At 46.4% G+C, this 16943-nt stretch overlaps 2 protein-coding genes across 3 annotated transcripts; one reads left to right on the top strand and one right to left on the bottom strand.

Annotated features, from left to right (window-relative positions):
* Positions 1-898: 898 nt before the first annotated feature.
* On the top strand, positions 899-5678 carry LOC115406345 (uncharacterized). The gene is made up of 4 exons (XM_030116314.1): positions 899-1728; positions 1910-2113; positions 2206-2416; positions 2579-5678. Exons 1-4 carry the CDS (start codon positions 1020-1022, stop codon positions 2829-2831), a joined length of 1377 nt encoding a protein of 458 aa, XP_029972174.1. The 5' UTR covers positions 899-1019; the 3' UTR covers positions 2832-5678.
* On the bottom strand, positions 4480-16792 carry LOC115406342 (uncharacterized). 2 transcript variants are annotated; one of them, XM_030116310.1, is made up of 19 exons: positions 16224-16792; positions 14750-14873; positions 14199-14335; positions 13944-14113; positions 13228-13423; positions 11733-11977; positions 11513-11598; positions 11327-11388; positions 10849-11087; positions 10576-10768; positions 10463-10495; positions 10261-10381; positions 9955-10096; positions 9708-9866; positions 8575-8656; positions 7916-8490; positions 7508-7628; positions 7335-7404; positions 4480-6740 (listed from the first exon to the last, which is right to left on the bottom strand). In XM_030116310.1, exons 2-19 carry the CDS (start codon positions 14871-14873, stop codon positions 6412-6414), a joined length of 3084 nt encoding a protein of 1027 aa, XP_029972170.1. In that variant the 5' UTR covers positions 16224-16792; the 3' UTR covers positions 4480-6411. The 2 variants fall into 2 exon arrangements, with proteins under 2 accessions (XP_029972170.1, XP_029972171.1); XM_030116311.1 differs by having other exon boundaries at positions 7508-7625; positions 16224-16791.
* Between the last annotated feature and the right edge of the window lie 151 nt (positions 16793-16943).

The raw sequence follows: 16943 nt of genomic DNA, 5'->3' as shown, positions 1-16943 counted from the left end.
ATAGTCCAACGAAATATTAGAGTGTGTGACTTTAAACACTCACCCTCAAAAAATCCTGGGCTGATCACGTCCAGATGAACAGATTCCCAGAATGCCTTGATGTCATTCTCTCCAATGAAATCATTGGTTCTCGATCTTTACACACACCTGGAGATTCTGTCTCGGGTACAGAATAAACTGCAGATGTTGAAATTATCCAGACCATCTTTACACTCCTGGTATCACTTCACCTTTATTAGTTACGTTTTGCAGGCCCCGTGCTTTCCTTCACACATGCTTTTTTTTTTTTTTTAACTTTAATTACAAAGCATTCTGAAATCCATTCTTCACAAAGATCTTTTTTGGGGGAAATGAACAAGTGTTTACAACGCAGTAAAGTGATATAAATATATCTACTAGAAAAGGCAGTTCCTGAAAATTGTATGAATTACAATCTGAAAAAATAAACAATTAAAACACACGAAAAAGAGCAGGAAATATATATATATAAATATATAGCAGGCAACATATGATGCAAAACAGTGCAATACATTACAAAACAATGAATTTGGCCAGGGGGCTACAACATTCATAAGCAGCATATAAAACTATCACATTACATAAATACATTGAAAAGAGTACAAAAGATAAAAGTTTTAATGGCTTTCATGTTCATGGAAAGTTTAATGGTTTAAATATATTGGTTGACCTCATTATCAAAGGTGGAAAAGAGTGGTTTTGATTTCGTATATCGATATTTGTGGACATGCCTTTTGACTAAATATATAATGAGATTTATGATAAAGAATTGTTTTTTTGTTGTTGTTTTAGTAGATTTGATTACAGTACTGATATGGCGGCAGGAAGAGAAAGTTTGGATGACGTCACAACCATGCGACGGTAAAGCGCTTCCGGGGTCAATAAGAGCTTACAGTAAGACGCAGAAGAAAAACAACTGCAGGTTCTGGTTATTAATTTTAAAGTTTCCGCCCCTACAGCGGCGCCCTGCCGGTTCTCTGCCCGCTCGCGGTGCTGTGAGGATGGAGGACCAGTGTCTGCAGCTGCCTCCGGAGCTCTGGGTCTACGTGTTCAGCTTCCTGAGCACGGAGGAGAAACACACCGTCCGCCTCTGCAGCCACTACCTGAGGAGGCTCGTCGACCACCCGTCCCTCTGGAGGGACTACACCGCCACCCTGTCCGACCTCCGCCGCTACAGCTGCGGCTTCTGGGACACCCTGAGGCGCCGCAGGCTCACCCGCATCGCGGTGCGTCATCTGCGGCGCAAAGAGTGGCGGCGCCTCGTCAAGCTGCTGCCGTCGCTCACCGCCATCGTGTTGGTGGACGGAGGCCGGATCTACAAGGAGAAGTACCTGGAGAACCTGTCCCAGTTCCCCGACCTGCGGGACCTGGTGGTGCGCAACGCCACGTTCGAGGAGCCCATGCTCGGCGAGAGCGTGAGCGTGCAGCTGCGGGAGCGCCTCACGCACCTGAGCGTGTGCAACGTGCGGCTGCCGTGCACCGAGGACTTCATCAACGGCGTGTCCCGCATGGGCAACCTGCGGTACCTGCTCTTCCACCAGCAGGGAGAGGGTTACGGGCTGGACACGGTGAGGCCGGTGCCCTGCGCCGTCTTCCACAACCTGCTGCTGAGCCTCAAGAAGCTCAAGCACCTCTCGTGGGGGATGAAGGGCGAGCCGCCCGAGCCGCTGCCCGACGACTACTTCAGCCCGGCCGACCCCAACCATCCAGGCGAGCCCCCCGCGACTCAGCTTACACTGCAGCCCAAAACATCCTCACAAAATAAACACATTCGATTAGTTTTTTATTTTCATAGTCATTTCACAAACATTAGAGATTGTTTTCTTGAGTTTTTTTTTTTTTTTTTTTTAATATAAAATAATAATAAAAATGTCCCATTTGTGTCTCAAAGGTGCGTTTCGCTACGGCGGCCCCGAGCTGAGCAGTCTGGAGCTGGTGGATTACCCAGAAACCATCTTGCCCGAGAACGCCCTGCGGAGCCTGACCTCGCTGACGTCGCTCACCGTCCGGTACCGGTACATCAAGGAGGGCATCGAGTGCCGCCTGCGGTCCTGGCTGAGTCCTCTGCAGCAGCTCAAAACTCTCACCATCATCGGTAAGGCGCCACATTGTTCTAACGCCACATTTTCACACGCCGAGCGGAACGGAACCTTCAAAACGAACACGTCTCCGTCTCTTTCTGTCCAGGTGGGAACTCCCTGGCCACCTACACCACGACCATCCCGCGCAGCGTGTCCCGCCTGACGCTGCGGGTGGCCATCACCCTGAAGGACATGGACTCCATCGCGCCCAAGGTGCCGGGCCTGAAGCACCTGGACATCGAGCAGAACCGCTCCAGCGGCAGCCTCTGCCGACGCATCCCCATGCTGTTCCCCAAACTCAGGACGCTCAGGATCCGGTGAGCATCGCCGCCGCACCTCCACCGCACCTCCACCGCACCTCCACCGGAAGATCATGTGTCAAAAAAAGACAGCACACTTCTGAAGCTTGGCAGTAGGTCCACAGGTTTCACAGTCAGATGGAGCCGTTCCAGTTAAACAGCTTCTCTTTTCTGTTTCAGGTTTTTCCGGCGGGAACCGGAGAAGGACCTGCTGAGCCTCCACCGGCTGCGGCACCTGGTGCAGCTGGAGCTGCTGGTGGAGCGCTCCTACATCCTCAGAGATTACCTCAACGGACACCCGTGGCCCAGCCCCAGCGTGCAGGCGCTGATCGACGAGGTGCGCCAGCTGTCCGACAACAGGATCAACGTCATCACCGCCATGCGGCAGAGGAACCCGCTGAGGGACTGCGACTGCATGTGGGAGGGCGACTGAGGGGTGGAGCGCCAGGGAGAGAGTGGAGAGAGGCGAGCGGAGGTGAAGCACACCTGGCATCTCACTTGGTTCAAAACCGACATTTCAGATCAGAAAGAACGAAAGCTTTTCTGCTTCATATCGTTTCTTACATCCAAGTGAGAAACGATGGCGTGCGTGCTCTGTGTGACTCATTTCTATAAGAATGGAAACTTGACACATGGAAGGCCCCGTTTGACGTTTCCAAGTGAAAATGCGAAAGACGGAAAACGCTCGTGTCGACGGCAGAATCTGCTACTGCGCATGTACAGCAGTTCTGCACATTCTCAGTAGACGACAACAAGAACCATGTTTTCCTCCAGAGTGTCAGGACTCCCAGTCCAGATTCTCCTGGTCCTGGCAGTTTGCGAGTTCACAGTCACCGTAACAACACTCCAACTTGCTGTTCTGTCTACATGAATGTCTGTGTTCTCCCATTGTTAATGTTTAGAGTGTATTGCTCTCTGCGGACACCTGATTTTCAATATGAAAACTACTACGTTTCTCCTGTTTCCATGGAAATGGATTTCAAAACGTGTAAATGCCGTGTTTACAGTGATGGACACTTCTATAAAACAAATGTGAACAAGAATATGGGAGCAATTGATATGAGAGAACAGAGCCACAAGTGAACGGCGTTGCATCGCGGCGGCGGTGGGAGGGGCACAAATCTTAATATCTTGAAATTAACATCCAGAGTCACTGTAGCGACAGGATGTTTGGGTAAAACCCTCATGAACACGAAACTTTTCTGAACTGCGTCTTCACTGAGAAAGTCAACGGGGCTCTGTTCGAATCCTCCGTCTTTATTTTCAACGAAGAGCGTCGATTGGGAAATCCTCCGTTTTGTTGATGAACTTAGCGTTTTGAGAAGTTCTGGTGTGAGAGGGCAGAGTTTAATTCAACCCTTTAAAGGGTGTTTATTGAATTACCAAGAGTGTTATGTGAGAATGAAACATGTGGGAAAAAATCTGTATATATTTCACTATTTTTTCCTGGACTGGACACAAGTTCTAGAGTATAGAAGTCAATATGGAACAAAAATCAAATTTAGATGTATTAAATGCTTTTTTTAAATTTTCAGGATGAAGCTGCATTCTTTTGACTCATAAATAAAATGAATCATCTAGACTGCATATTCTGACTTCATTAAAATGACTACAACCCTAAAATAAAAAAGCATTTCTGCTGTAAACAGAAATAAGATTTTTGCTCCATATTTGCTTCCATAGCAGAGCACCTCTGTCCTGTTCTCTATTGTATGATTTGCAACAAAATGTCTTTTAAATAACTTGCTGGAGGCGCTGAAATCCAGACGTAGGCCTAACGTTTCCCCCGAGCCGACTTGGTAGTTTGACTATTTTCACGTCGCCGTCGATCAGTCGGGTGACTGGAAGGAAAAAGCAGCAGCGCCTACCTCACGTTTATCGCCGAGTTCTGGATGATTCTCATCAAGTTATATTCATTCTACAAGTTTGAAAAAAAAATCAAGAAAACACTGCAGTGATCAGTGGTCATAATGTATTGGCTGATCTGTTTGTCTTGATCAATGGCGGTGCCAAACGGTCAACATTTCTGACTGAAGTAGAAATACAACAATTAACTTTTGTTTAGGTACTTTATTGGGAAAATACTCAAGTACAAAATGACCTTTTAACCCTTCACTGTCCGAGCGCTCCTCTTGTTTACGTCTGACAATAATAAAGTAAATGCAGGTACAGTTTATTTAGGATGAATTGATCTGTAAAATTAGGATAGTTTTACATTTCGATCATGATATTTGTCTGATTTTCATCCTTTATCAGGCAGCGAAGCAGATTGTATTATATTGAAAAGCCACATGGCTCACTGGTTTTTGAGGAAAAAGAGGAAACTGTTGAAAAATAATGTGGATTACAGGGTGTTGGGTTCTGCACTGAGCAATGAATGAACTGCTCGACTCGATGCTCTGTTAATAACTAAGGATGTTATGTTACAATTAAAGCAAAAGGAAAAAAATATGTTTGAAACAGCAATGTTCAATTATGCTTTGGCAGTTAACGTTTTAAAGAATTTTAAAAATGGTTTATCTTATTGAACCGCCGTCATAAATACTGCCATCATCCCTGCTTCAGACTTAAGACCGGACATTTTTCAGAAAAGGTCTGTAAAGATGTGGCGGTCTGACTTTTAAAATGTTGTAATGTCCATCAGTCATGACTTCATATCAGGGAGGCGGGAAGCTGTGGGTCTTTAACCAGCCGATTGAGGGAAAATCTGAGAATCCAGCATGTTTGGATTCATGTTTTTCTAAACGTCAACAGCTGTTTTTAGAATAACTGATCAGTGTCTTCATTAAAAGGAAGAAAAAAAAAAGATTTGGTCAGAAAAAAACGTTTCTCATTATTAGCCTTGTAAATGTGCTTCTCCACAGCAGCCTTAGTCCCGCCCCCATATGGTCCTGATTGGCTGAGAGGCTAAAGTCCTCAGAAGTAGAGAAACTCCAGGAAAGTGTTTTTAATGAATCAAACCTTTTAAAGTCTTCAGTTTTCCGCCGACGTGTCGTCACTGTTCTCATGAACTTTATCAATGAAATCAATGAAGTCCTGTGAATTTTATCAGGAAGGTCACGGCTGGATCTGATTCCTTTATCAGAGACAAATTTACATGGTGTTTCTGGAGTTGAAGTAAGAAATTGGAAGGTGAAATGAATCCTGATTAAAATCCATCATGTCTCATCGTTGTTCTGCGTTTTCTCTTTTGGGATTGAACGTGTTTTGTCTCTTGTTACACTCCTCTCACCTGCAGGACAGCTGTACAACCTTGCAAACAAGAAGAGATTTTAAAGAGAAGTTCAGACATTAAAACGAAGCTGTTCCATGAAGACATTCTCTGTGCTGACGCCAAATTATTTCCATGAAGGAACATTTCCAACTTTAAATAGAGAAACAGAATTCTTTTGAAAGGTGCAGTTTGTAGTTTTTTTATTTTATACTTTCAAAACTAAGTTGGAGGAAACAACATTCACATTCTGATTGTGTTGGTTTCTTTGCGTTGTCCTGTAACTGTGTGAAAGCGAAAGTGCTAACAGCTAGAGTGCTAACAGCTAGCCACAGCCCGCCGTGTGTGTTTAACCGCAGCGCCTCATCTGACCTGCAGACTGAATCGTTAACACAACCGAGGCTGCAGCTCTACCAACCGACCAGAGAGAGGAACTTCAAGACAAAGAAACACAAACTGCACCGACTCACTGCTGCCACCTAGAGCACAAGAGTGGCATTACCCAGAACGTCCGCGAAAAAATAAACAAAGGGACTGAACAGTCTTCCAGTGATCGAGTGTAAGTAAAATCTCAACACCATCTCCAAATTCACCTCAGCCGATAAGGAGTCCCGTCCCCCTGGTGGTCAGTGATGGTATTGCAGCCATAATAAAGACGTTTGGCAGAAGTGATTAAAGGAACATAAAACCTGCAGCCCCGATCTGTGTCTACATTTCCTGGTCTTCGGTGTGTGTCTATCGGTTATCTTTAATATACCTGCTAGAATCTGTGGTGAAATCTGAGTCCGAAGCCCAGAGAATCTCAGAACTCCAGCAGCAGCGTCTGTGGCTCGGCGGAGCTCAGGACGATCTCCTGCTTCTGGCCGTACACGCCCTGCTCCACCCTCACGCCGCCCTTGGCGCACCGGGCCGACCCGGCCATGAGCTCCCTGCAGGCGGACGCCAGGCCGGAGAAGAGCTGGGCGCCCCACCACAGCTCGCAGCTGTCCCTGAAGCGCAGCCGGCGGCCCGGCAGCGCCTCCCCGATCAGAGAGTCCTGGGGGACCAGCAGGACGCTGCCGGGCCGGTCCAGAACCGACACCAGGTGGCGCGAGTCTCGACGGAACAGCTTGGTGGTCATCAGACTGTTGGCTGTGGGAGGAGAGAGTAAAACTAATGATGATAAAGAACACGATCAAAAGGAACCAGAAAACAGAGAACAAAGACAACACTGATTTAATCAGAAAAGAGAATAACAGAACAAAATAAATTCAGTTAAATTCACATAATGTTAAGGAGGAAAAAATAAGTAGTAATAGTAATCCATATTAAAGATACTAGTGGTAGTATCGTAAAAAGATGTAGAAAAATTGAGCCAAAAAAATGAAATAAAGAATAATAATGTAAAACAGAAACATGAAAACTTAAAAGGAAACGATCCTCTTTCATGTCAAACCTCCGTCACTTTTTTTCTGTTATAGTTTCAATTGGTTTTTTACATTTTACTCAATAAAAATGGCCGTTTTCATGAATCAGGGGGAAAATCAGCTTTTCTTTGTCACTACCGCTTCAAGAAACACAAAAATACACTAAAACTGACAGTTATTGACCTGATTAACCAAACCTTTATTTACTGTCAAAATAATTGGTGCAGCTCGATAACATAAACAACTGGTTTGATCTTCTCTACAACGGCTATAAAAAATGAAGATTTAAAAGACAGAAATGAGAAACAGAGTAACTCACCGATTTCATAAACAACGTTTTCAGCAGCTCCGTGAAAGAAGCAAACGTAGACGACCATCCCGTCCTCGATCTGGACGCCATCAGGACGATTCAGAGAAAAAGAACAAACAAACATTCATCATTTACCGAGTTCTCGATCAATTAGCTGTCAGGAGAGAAGAAGCCCCGCCCACCTGGGCCCACTGGGCCTCGGCTCCGTCCAGACCCGGTCTGGTCTTCACCTTGGCTTGACTGCACTGCTGGACCACGACCCGGGCCTGGAGCTTCCTGGACCTCCGGGACACAGCCAGGCTGCTGGCGCACACGCACACACACGCGCACACACACACACGGGACAATGTGTGAGATTCATGTAATGCAATGTCCACACACCAGGTGGCAGCAGTGAGTCGATCACGTATGGGCTAGGCGGGGCCTGTTGTCCCAGGACCAGGATGAGGCCCAACAACCAACTCCCCAACCAACAGCACCAACTCGTGGCCTGACCTGCTCACTACATCATCTTCAGCGTTTCTGTTGCTATTGGAAACCGTTTTCAAATCTTGCAAATGCAAAACTTCTCTGAAACCCTTCTTCCTCACCTGTCGGCCTCAGGAGACTGTTTGACGATCTGCACCTGTGCGGGGCCGGCGATGGTGAAGACGGGCCAGGGTTTGGTGCTGGGGGCCACCACGGGCTCCAGACCGCCGCTGGCGCTCCTCTTGGCGGCAGGACCGGCGTCTGGATCCTTCGTCCTCTTGGCCGGACAGACTTTGGTCCTCTGGCTCCTCGGCTCGCCGCTGGGACTGGCGGGCTGAGACGGCGGCGGCTCCGTCGGAGGGGTTTTCCCACCGTCGGTTCCGGCGCTGCTCTCACAGCCGCTCGACTCAGTCTGACTGGCGGGCGGCGCCGGCCCCTCCTCCAGCTGAGGCTCCGCCTCCTCCGCCGGTCCACCGCCGGTCTGCTGAGGCGTGGCCGTCCTGGTCCCGGTCCCGGGCCTGGTCCTGTTGGCCCGGGCCCTGGCGGCGGGCGGGCTGTTGGAGGGCTGCTGCTGGAGAACCACGGAGGCGTTGGGCTGAGCGACGACGGGCGCCGTCAGGCGCAGGACGATGGGGAACGGAGGCCGCGCCGCGTGGGAGGAGGCCGCCTTGGAAGGAAACGGCGTCGAGTGTTTGACCTGAGACGGAGACGGCAAGAGACCCGTCAGCTCGGAGTGTTTCGCGCTTCGCTCTGTGTGAAACACACCGAGACACAAACTCACCACCGTTTTGAACAGGTTGGCAGCCGGGCGCTCGGCAGCGTCTCCGTCGTCGGCGTAACAGTCGTCAGAGTCGTCCTGGAGGCTGCGGAGCAGAAACAGAGAAGACCAGACCAGATCAGACCTTCCTTTACACATGGAAGATTAAATAAAGAAGAAGAAAATCATGTCATTTTCAGGGTCGACGTTAAAAAAATACAGACCTCTCCATTTATTATTATTAAGAAGGAAAAATTTATCAAATACTTAGTTTTAAACTACTGTAAGTACATTTTTATATCTCTGACACTATGAAGTAATTTTTAAGTATTCCTATGAGGGTTGATTGTGTTATCTCCTGCATGGTTAATATTTAAAAATGGGTTGCAGGAATTAATTTGAAAACTAACAACTTTGTTGTTGTTGTTTTTTTTTAGATCATTAATCATCTCAAAGTTGTCATTTTGTACGTTTATGTCTTAACTTAGCCCGTAAAGTGAAATTTGAGATCAATTTTAATGTTTCCCAGTTTGCTTCACTTGCAATAATGACAATTCAGCTTGGGTTGTCAGGTTATAATCACATTAATTGCGATTAATTAATGGAAGGCAGGCAATGATTAATTTGTTATTAAGTTGCGATTAATCACAGAATTAGGGCGAGGGTGAGGCTCAAAGAAATAGGAGAGAAAACTCATTTTACTGTCATTGGGACTTCATTTTTTTTTTTATCCCTGTTCAGTCCAAGTGAATCCTGAGGATTAGATTCTTCATTTGAAGTTTGAAAATGTTCCAAACAGCCTCCTGTAGCGTCTCTGTTTTCGACTGTTCAACACCGAAAGAGAAACTGGGACTGGCCTTCCCTCGAGCATCTCAACTTTAAAATGTTGGACGTTTCAAATTTCACATTTTTGAGTGTTTTGTGATGTGAAACTGCTCCACTGAAGTTAAAAGATTCAGATAAAGTGATTATTTGCGCATTAAATTGGTGATTTTGAGTGTTGATTAAAAGTTCACAAATGATGCGATGAATCGTGGTCAGAGCTGCGATTAATTAGTTAAAAACAATCTTCACACAGTATGAGCTTCTTTCATTCCCTTCACGCGAGGCGAGCACCTCCAGACTGCCACCAGGTGAGAAGGGATCTGCTGGATCACCTGTCGGAGTCGTGGAGCGGAGACATCAGCGTCTGCAGCGCCGCCTCGCACTCGCCCGCCTCCGCCCGCTTCTCCGGCTTCTTGCCCTTCTTCATGCTGCAGTGCGAGCAGTTGTTGATCCACTGCGCCACGTCGGGCCTCATGGTCTTCCAGAAGTACCTGCGAGAGCGGCGGGAGGTCACAGGGTCGCCGGTCTGAAACCCGGCGGGCGGTGAGGGACGGGGGCGGAGCGGGGAGGAGGGAGAACCTCTCGTTGAGCAGCCGCAGGCACTTGTTGACGTCGAGGTGGTTGAGCTCGTCGTGGTAATCCGTCAGCGCCGACTCCACCTGCTGCCGGCTCCTCAGCACCAGACGCAGCCGGTCGCCCCTCACCATGTGGAGCACGCCGTCTGCAGGCCGGCACACGCAAGAACACCGGATCTTAAGGACTGTTGCTAAAGCTGGGTTCGTTTCAAACGGCGGGGAGACTTTTGGAACAAAAAAGTACGAGAAATATGATGTGTTGATGTTTTTTTTATACATAAAATAAGTGTAATTTGATGAAAATTGGCACCTTTGATGGCAAATTTCTTGCAGAACCTCCTGAAGGTGTTTTTCTCCACGTAGCTCAGGCCTGGAGGATACGTTCGGCTGGTCAGGTAAAGCTCCACCGCGTCGTACTTGGCAAAATAAACCTGTTAAAACAAGACAAAATCGTCCAAACACAGTGTTTTTGAGGCTTTCTGAGAGCTCTGAGCCGTTTCCTGATCGCTCACCTCTTCCCCGGGTGGAGGCTGGACCGACTGCACCTGCGGAGGAGAGACAGAGAGTGGGAAAAGCGGCTTCTGGAGGCTCGAACCAGGGAACCGGGCTCGGTGCTGCGGCTCACCGTGGACGACTCGGTGTGGACGACCAGCGTGGGCACGGCGTCCGGGCGGAGCACCACCTTGTCCCCGCTGCGGTCGAAGCAGTCATCGGTGAAGTGGGTGGAGCAGATGGACGAGCGGAGGCGGGGGTGCCAGTGGGAGCGGCCGACGGCCTTCAGCCACTGGGCCAGCAGGGCGGTGTTGTTCAGCGGGAAACTGGAAGCGGGGAGGTTCAGATTTTTAAAATAAAGAGGGTGTTTGCAACGTTAACAGTGTGGAACCTGACGGAGACTCACTTGTGGAAGGTGAGGCCGAGGCCTCGCTCCACCGGGCCGCAGCAGTTGGTGCAGTTGTAGACGCTGCAGCGCAGCCACTTCCTCTTGGTGCGGTGGACGCAGGTGTGGCAGCTGGAGATCCAGCGGGACAGGTCGCGGGTCATGCTGCCCCAGTAGAAGTGCTTGCTGATCTCCCTCTGGCACATGCTCTGCCCGTTGTGGCCCTGGTTGTTGTGGAACTGCTGCAGGATCGAGTTCACCTGGGGAGTCACGTTAGATCTGGACGCTTCAGTTTCACCAAACATGAGGAGTTTCTCTACATCTAAGGACAGACTTCAGACGGCTACAGTTGGAGCTGGTTCTGTTTGCCCTGGACCATTTTTAAATTGAAGCTGCTACAGGTTTAGATCAGAGAAACTTCCAGCATCGCTGATTCGTTCCCACAACTCTTTAAAATGAGGAATATGTGATGGTGAATTCTGTTTTAGCCTCTGCTTACCTCCTCTTTGCTGCGCGGCACTCTGAGTGCAGGAGTGACTCGAGTGTACATCAGGACTCCATCTGAAACACAACGTAGAGGACTTTATGAACCTGCTGTTTGGACATGCACGGCCACCGGGAGTGTTGAAAATCCATCTAATTTAACTGCTACGCTTCAGCCTGCCACCAGTCGGCGTGAACTCACCGACAAGGCCGAAGCGTTTGGCCATCCTCTTGAAGGCGCCGCTGCTCTTCTTGCCGTGGACAGGTAAAACTCTGTGGCTCAGGTACCTGCACAGGTGGAAACGCCACAGGCTGAAGGAACCCTGAAACAACCCTCCACAGACCAGGTGTGTGTGTGTGTGTGTGTGTGTGTGTGTGTGTGTGTGTGTGTGTGTGTGTGTGTGTGTGGGGGGGGTGTGTACCTGGCGATTTGGTTGTAGACAGTGAAGGTGGGCTCGATGGTGGTCTTCCTCTTCCTCAGGCTCACGTCCTCCACCTCGCCGGACTCGGGGAGGGAGTACTGGTGCTCGTGCAGCCCCGCGGGGGCGTCGGTGGAATCGAAGGGCAGGTCGGACGAGCTGATGGTTTCCGCGGCGGCGGCAGCCGTGGAGAGGAGGTCGTCCAGAGTGGTGGACTGCAGGAAGTCCTCCTCTGACGGGACGGGCAGCTGGAACCGGGGAAAGGTCCCGGAAGGAACCGAGAACCCTCAGAATCACGACATGAACCGGGTTGCCAGATCGGACTCACTGTTCTCAGCCCAAACATGAGGTGAAACCCGGCCAACGCAACAAAAACCAGCCCAAATCTCAATTGCTGTAGAAACTCACGTTAAAGGTGCTGTAGGCAGGATTCAGCATCTCCGCCATCTTGCTTAGGGTAACCTAAGCAAGATGGCGATTTGACCCATCTAAGATGGCGATTTGAAACCCAGCACAGCCAATCCTGTCCTGTTTTCTCTGACATCACGCCCTTACGCAAGTTAAGCCCCTCCCACAAGAACGTGCGATGAACGCCCCTCGACCAATCACGGTTAGAGCCTCATGGGCTCTTCTGATTGGTCAAAGATACCTGGAGCTGTCGAGATTCCTTTTCAGCTCAGAACAGAGACAGATGGAAACGCTGCGCCCTCGCGGTAGTGCAATTATGCTACACTCCTAAAGGATTATCTAACATTTAATCCAAAGAAAACACAGAGAAATTAGCATTGACTAGCAAAATCTTGCCTACAGCACCTTTAAAACCGTAATATTCTTATTTGCATAATGAAGACCACATCCTCAGCACATGGCTGCAGTGAATAAAGAAAACCACAGGCAGTAAAACAGGCTCCCCAAAAAACAGTGCAATCAGATAACAGTGCAAAAAAGTGATCGAATACTAACACGAAACATGAGCAACCAAACACTTAAATCCAACTTACAGTAGTTAAATTAATAATTAAAACTATGTAGGCTGCTTGGTAAGAACTTTTCTTTCTCGCTGGCCCACACGCACGCACGCACGCACGCACGCACACACACAGACACTAACCAGTCAAATCACTGCATGTTGTGAATTCTAGCCAATCAGAGACAGAGGAGGGCGGCTCATGGAGTTATCATATGGTCAATATGGCTCACATATCACGCTGAGTAGCACATCGAGGGTTTGGAAATGGGTGTGAATAGTTTCTAAAAACCCGCCACATCTTGTGAAAACCAGCCCAAATTTTATCAACCCACCCAAAGCTATTTTTCCAGCCCAAGGGGCTCAAAAGAAGCCCTACTGGGCAGAAACTCGCCCAATCCGGCAACACTGAACACGAAGCCCCAAACTCTTCAGAGCATTCACACTGAAATAAAACAATTCCAATTCCCAGGCAAGGCGACACGATTTGAGTCTAACTTCTGCATCTAAAGTCAGTGGTGTTTCCGTCACCTCCTCGTCCCTCACGGTGACGGGCAGCACGGTCGGCACTGCATCCTTGGTCAGCACCAGCCGGTCGCCGTCGCCCAGCGTGAAGCAGTACGGCTCGAAGTGTCGGGAGCAGATGTAGGAGTTGAGGCGCAGCGAGCCCTCGTCCCTCTGAGCCAGAGCCAACCACTTTGCACGCCGCTCCAGGTCCTTGGGAAACCTGCCGAGAAGAAGGAGCCCGTTGGGACGGCGGCTTGGAAACCTTTAAAACAGGTCCGGTCAGTTTACTTCGTTTTCGGAATATCTGGACAATTTGTTCGTTCCTTCTTTAAAAATGGGATTTTTTTCAGTTTACAATGGAAAAAAAAATACTGATAATTCATTAACAATTCAGTTACTTAACTGCAATTGCTGTGAAATATTAGACGAACAAAGACATCGTCATCAGCGTATTGAGATATCGTAATTGGTCACATATGATTTTTAATACTACATACAAAAACTAATGTTCTTATTTATCAAGTTTCATGACTATTTTAGCTCAAACACATTTACTTAGAATGTAAAAAAAAATTGAAGACAAGATAACAAGCACTCATTTGCATATTGTGACAACATGAAAGATCCAATCTGAATTTTTTTGAAGTTATTTTCATTCCTGAAGACTACAACAGGAGGAAACCTTATGAAGACGAGAAGTTTATTTGTTGTAATGATGTCACTCTCGTCGAAGTGATTACCTGTGGAAGGTGAGCTCGGGGCAGGAGTAGCTGGACGCGTCGCAGCCGTAAACCAGGCAGTACAGGACGGGCTGGGCGGGCGGCTCCATGGGCGCCCGGTTCCGACATACCTCGCAGGCCTGGATCCAGTTCTTCACAGCCTCCGTCACTCCCACCCAGTAATACATGAGCTGCAGGGGGAACGCAAAGAGAAGGGTGTTCGTTTCTGGTGCCAACAAACCCATCGGCCAATCGGGTGATGGCCGTCGGACTCACCATGATCTCCTTCACCGCCCGAACCCGGCCGGCATGGTTGTTTTCGTCATGGTAACGCGTCAGGACCTCGCGGATTTCTTCATCGCTCCTGACGACACGGAGGAGACGCCCTCGATAGCTCCGCCAGAGGACGCCTCCTGGAGGACCCAGTGGGAAGCACAGTCAGGGACCAGCAGTGTGGCGCGACACAGTTACTAGTTATATATTCTCATCTACAGCTTGTGCTGCGGAATTCTGAACATTTGTGACAGATTAAAGAGATTAGACAGTGAATTTGTTTTACTAGGTACAACAATTAAAAACTAAGTAAATACTTTTTTAGAGTTGCATATAATGTGTTTACTATATGTTTACTAGGAAGATGCTCAATAAACTGGATGTTGGCTGAAGTTACATCAGTTTTCAGGTTTCTTCCTGATTTAACTGTTGTATCCTAATCAACAGAATCAATCAGGTTTATATAATTTCAATAAAAAATGATAAGATAAGACGATGACAAGATTTGATTTTCTGTTTCTTTAGTGCAGTTTGGCTGTTTGTTGTAAAATCACCTTTGTGGATGAAGTTCTTACTGGCAGCTCGGGTAACCTTTCTCACACTTTTAGTAGCATTTGGAGGATATTTTCCTGTCAGCAGATAATTCTCCAAATTATCCAGAAAGTTAAAAGACGGCATCTGGAAAAGAGGGGAAAACAGGATCAGACAGACTGGAGAGGATTCAAGAACAGTACAGAAAGTTATACAAGCATCTAGCATTAAATACACATAATTCATCAATGTGGTACGAATGAATATACATTACAGACGTTGGGATTCCGGTAAAATCGTACATGAAATCTGTAAGGATGTTAACGTTAAGGCATGTATAATGGTGTACGTTACATGTACATTATAACCATGATCACTATCATATCAGCTACACAAATTATCACTTAAAAGTATTTATGACATCATGCCACCACATTTCTTAAGTTTTGTTTTGATAGAACATCTTATTTTGCTGTCAAAGCAATAACAAAAAAAATCATGATTTACTTTGAAATGAGTTTGAAGCCAACATAAACATAAATTAGATTATTAATAAATTACTAGTGCTGTCAGTTTTAATCACATTGATCGCAATTAATCGTGATTAATTCATGGAGAACTGCCAACAATTAACTTTTTTAAAGTTGAGATTAATTGCAATGAAGAATCTAATCCTCATAAATCAGTCCCAATGTCAGGAAAAAACACTATTATCCTCTAGTTCTTTTCTTTGACCCAATTGGCAGACCTCAATGGATTAATCGCGACTAAAATTGACAGCACTATAAATTACATAATTTCATTATATTTTCATTTATTATATCATTATATTTTCATTATATTTGTTAGCATCTTAAACGAATTTCCCTCTGGGATTAACTTTGAACAGATAAAGCACAGCTGTTTCTCATGAAAAATCAACTTCATTACAAACTCACTCCTCAGCTCGTGTGGGGCACGTATTCCTCCAACACGGATGAAAATGAAGAAAACAGTGAATCCACTGAATGAAACAAGTGGCAACTGCTTGGCTCTGCTTCAACTATTATATGTACAAAAATATATTCCATTCTATAATACACTCTGCCACGTTCTTACCCAATTAATAATAATGCAATAAAATCTGCAGATGGTTCTGTGGGTGGAAAAAACTTTTCAACCTTTGTCATTAAAATAGGATATGAAAATGACAGAACAAGGAAAATGTCAAATGTTTTTCTAATCCCCAAAAAGCAGAAAAATATTTAATTATTTACTGACTAAATGTGACCTTGGACAAATTCAGTCAATTTGAACTCGTCACGTGGTCATATTAAATCAAATATGTTGGTTGATAATGGTTATAAACTATGGAATTATTACAGAAATATTTTGTTGCCTTACTGGGTTGTGCAAAGCACACATCTACACATTTAATCCCACAAACACGTTATAAAACGTGTTTAGTAGTAAAATAGGCACTAAAATGTGTGTAAGTGAGCTGGACTTGGTACAAACCTCTCCCTCCTTTTAGCACATCTTTCCACGGGTCAACACAAATCCTCGTTACACCGCCAACAACTTCCAAGTCCAACCGCGGCCTCGCTGCGTCGATTTTTAAAAACACCGACCGCAAACACGAAGCCGACCCGCTCGATCCACACGAATCCAGGCGGCTTTTCTCCAAAAATTACACGTTTCGGGTCGAATTTGAAGCTAAATGTGGCGTTTGGTTCGCTGCAGATTTACGTTAGCAATAGCAACCGGATGATTTCCGGTGGGCGGACTTTCAGAATTAAAGGGGACATTTGGTTGGCATGAAGTGAAATAAAATTCAAAATAGCCCAAATTAATGCAAATTAGTTGCGCAATAAACAAAGTTACAATAAAGAACAATGTATTGCTACAAATAAATTGTGAATACATTATGTTTCTGATTCAGATATACACAATATTTACATTCCAGAAGATACACACTACAGAGACATGAATTCGACATTAACTATAGATACTATACACACTCACACAAGATGCATTATTTTAAAATAAGCACTGAATCTACATTAAATGTAGATTTTATATACACACAGTAGTTGAAAAAACTATTGCAATATACAGACAATCTACATCAAATTTGCACACACATAATCTGCATCATATTATAATAAAATATTTTAGGTTTGCATTAAATGTCCTTTCAAGAGGCAAAATGCTTTGATTTTTAATAGAAAAAAGTGT

Source organism: Salarias fasciatus, chromosome 19, assembly GCF_902148845.1.
Source record: "Salarias fasciatus chromosome 19, fSalaFa1.1, whole genome shotgun sequence".
Taxonomy (NCBI): domain Eukaryota; kingdom Metazoa; phylum Chordata; class Actinopteri; order Blenniiformes; family Blenniidae; genus Salarias; species Salarias fasciatus.
This window is presented reverse-complemented; position numbering and strand designations above follow the sequence as displayed.

Bases quoted from the DNA above. Each gene is read 5' to 3' on its own strand.
- LOC115406345 (XM_030116314.1), top strand. From the start codon at position 1,020: ATGGAGGACCAGTGTCTGCAGCTGCCTCCGGAGCTCTGGGTCTACGTG. The intron at 1,729-1,909 runs GCGAGCCCCCCG...TGTGTCTCAAAG, and splicing joins GGCCGACCCCAACCATCCAG to GTGCGTTTCGCTACGGCGGC. The intron at 2,417-2,578 runs GTGAGCATCGCC...TTTCTGTTTCAG, and splicing joins CTCAGGACGCTCAGGATCCG to GTTTTTCCGGCGGGAACCGG.
- LOC115406342 (XM_030116310.1), bottom strand. From the start codon at position 14,873: ATGCCGTCTTTTAACTTTCTGGATAATTTGGAGAATTATCTGCTGACA. The intron at 11,389-11,512 runs GTGAGTTCACGC...GTTGTGTTTCAG, and splicing joins CAAACGCTTCGGCCTTGTCG to ATGGAGTCCTGATGTACACT. The intron at 7,629-7,915 runs GTGAGGAAGAAG...CGTGTGCGCCAG, and splicing joins CAGTCTCCTGAGGCCGACAG to CAGCCTGGCTGTGTCCCGGA.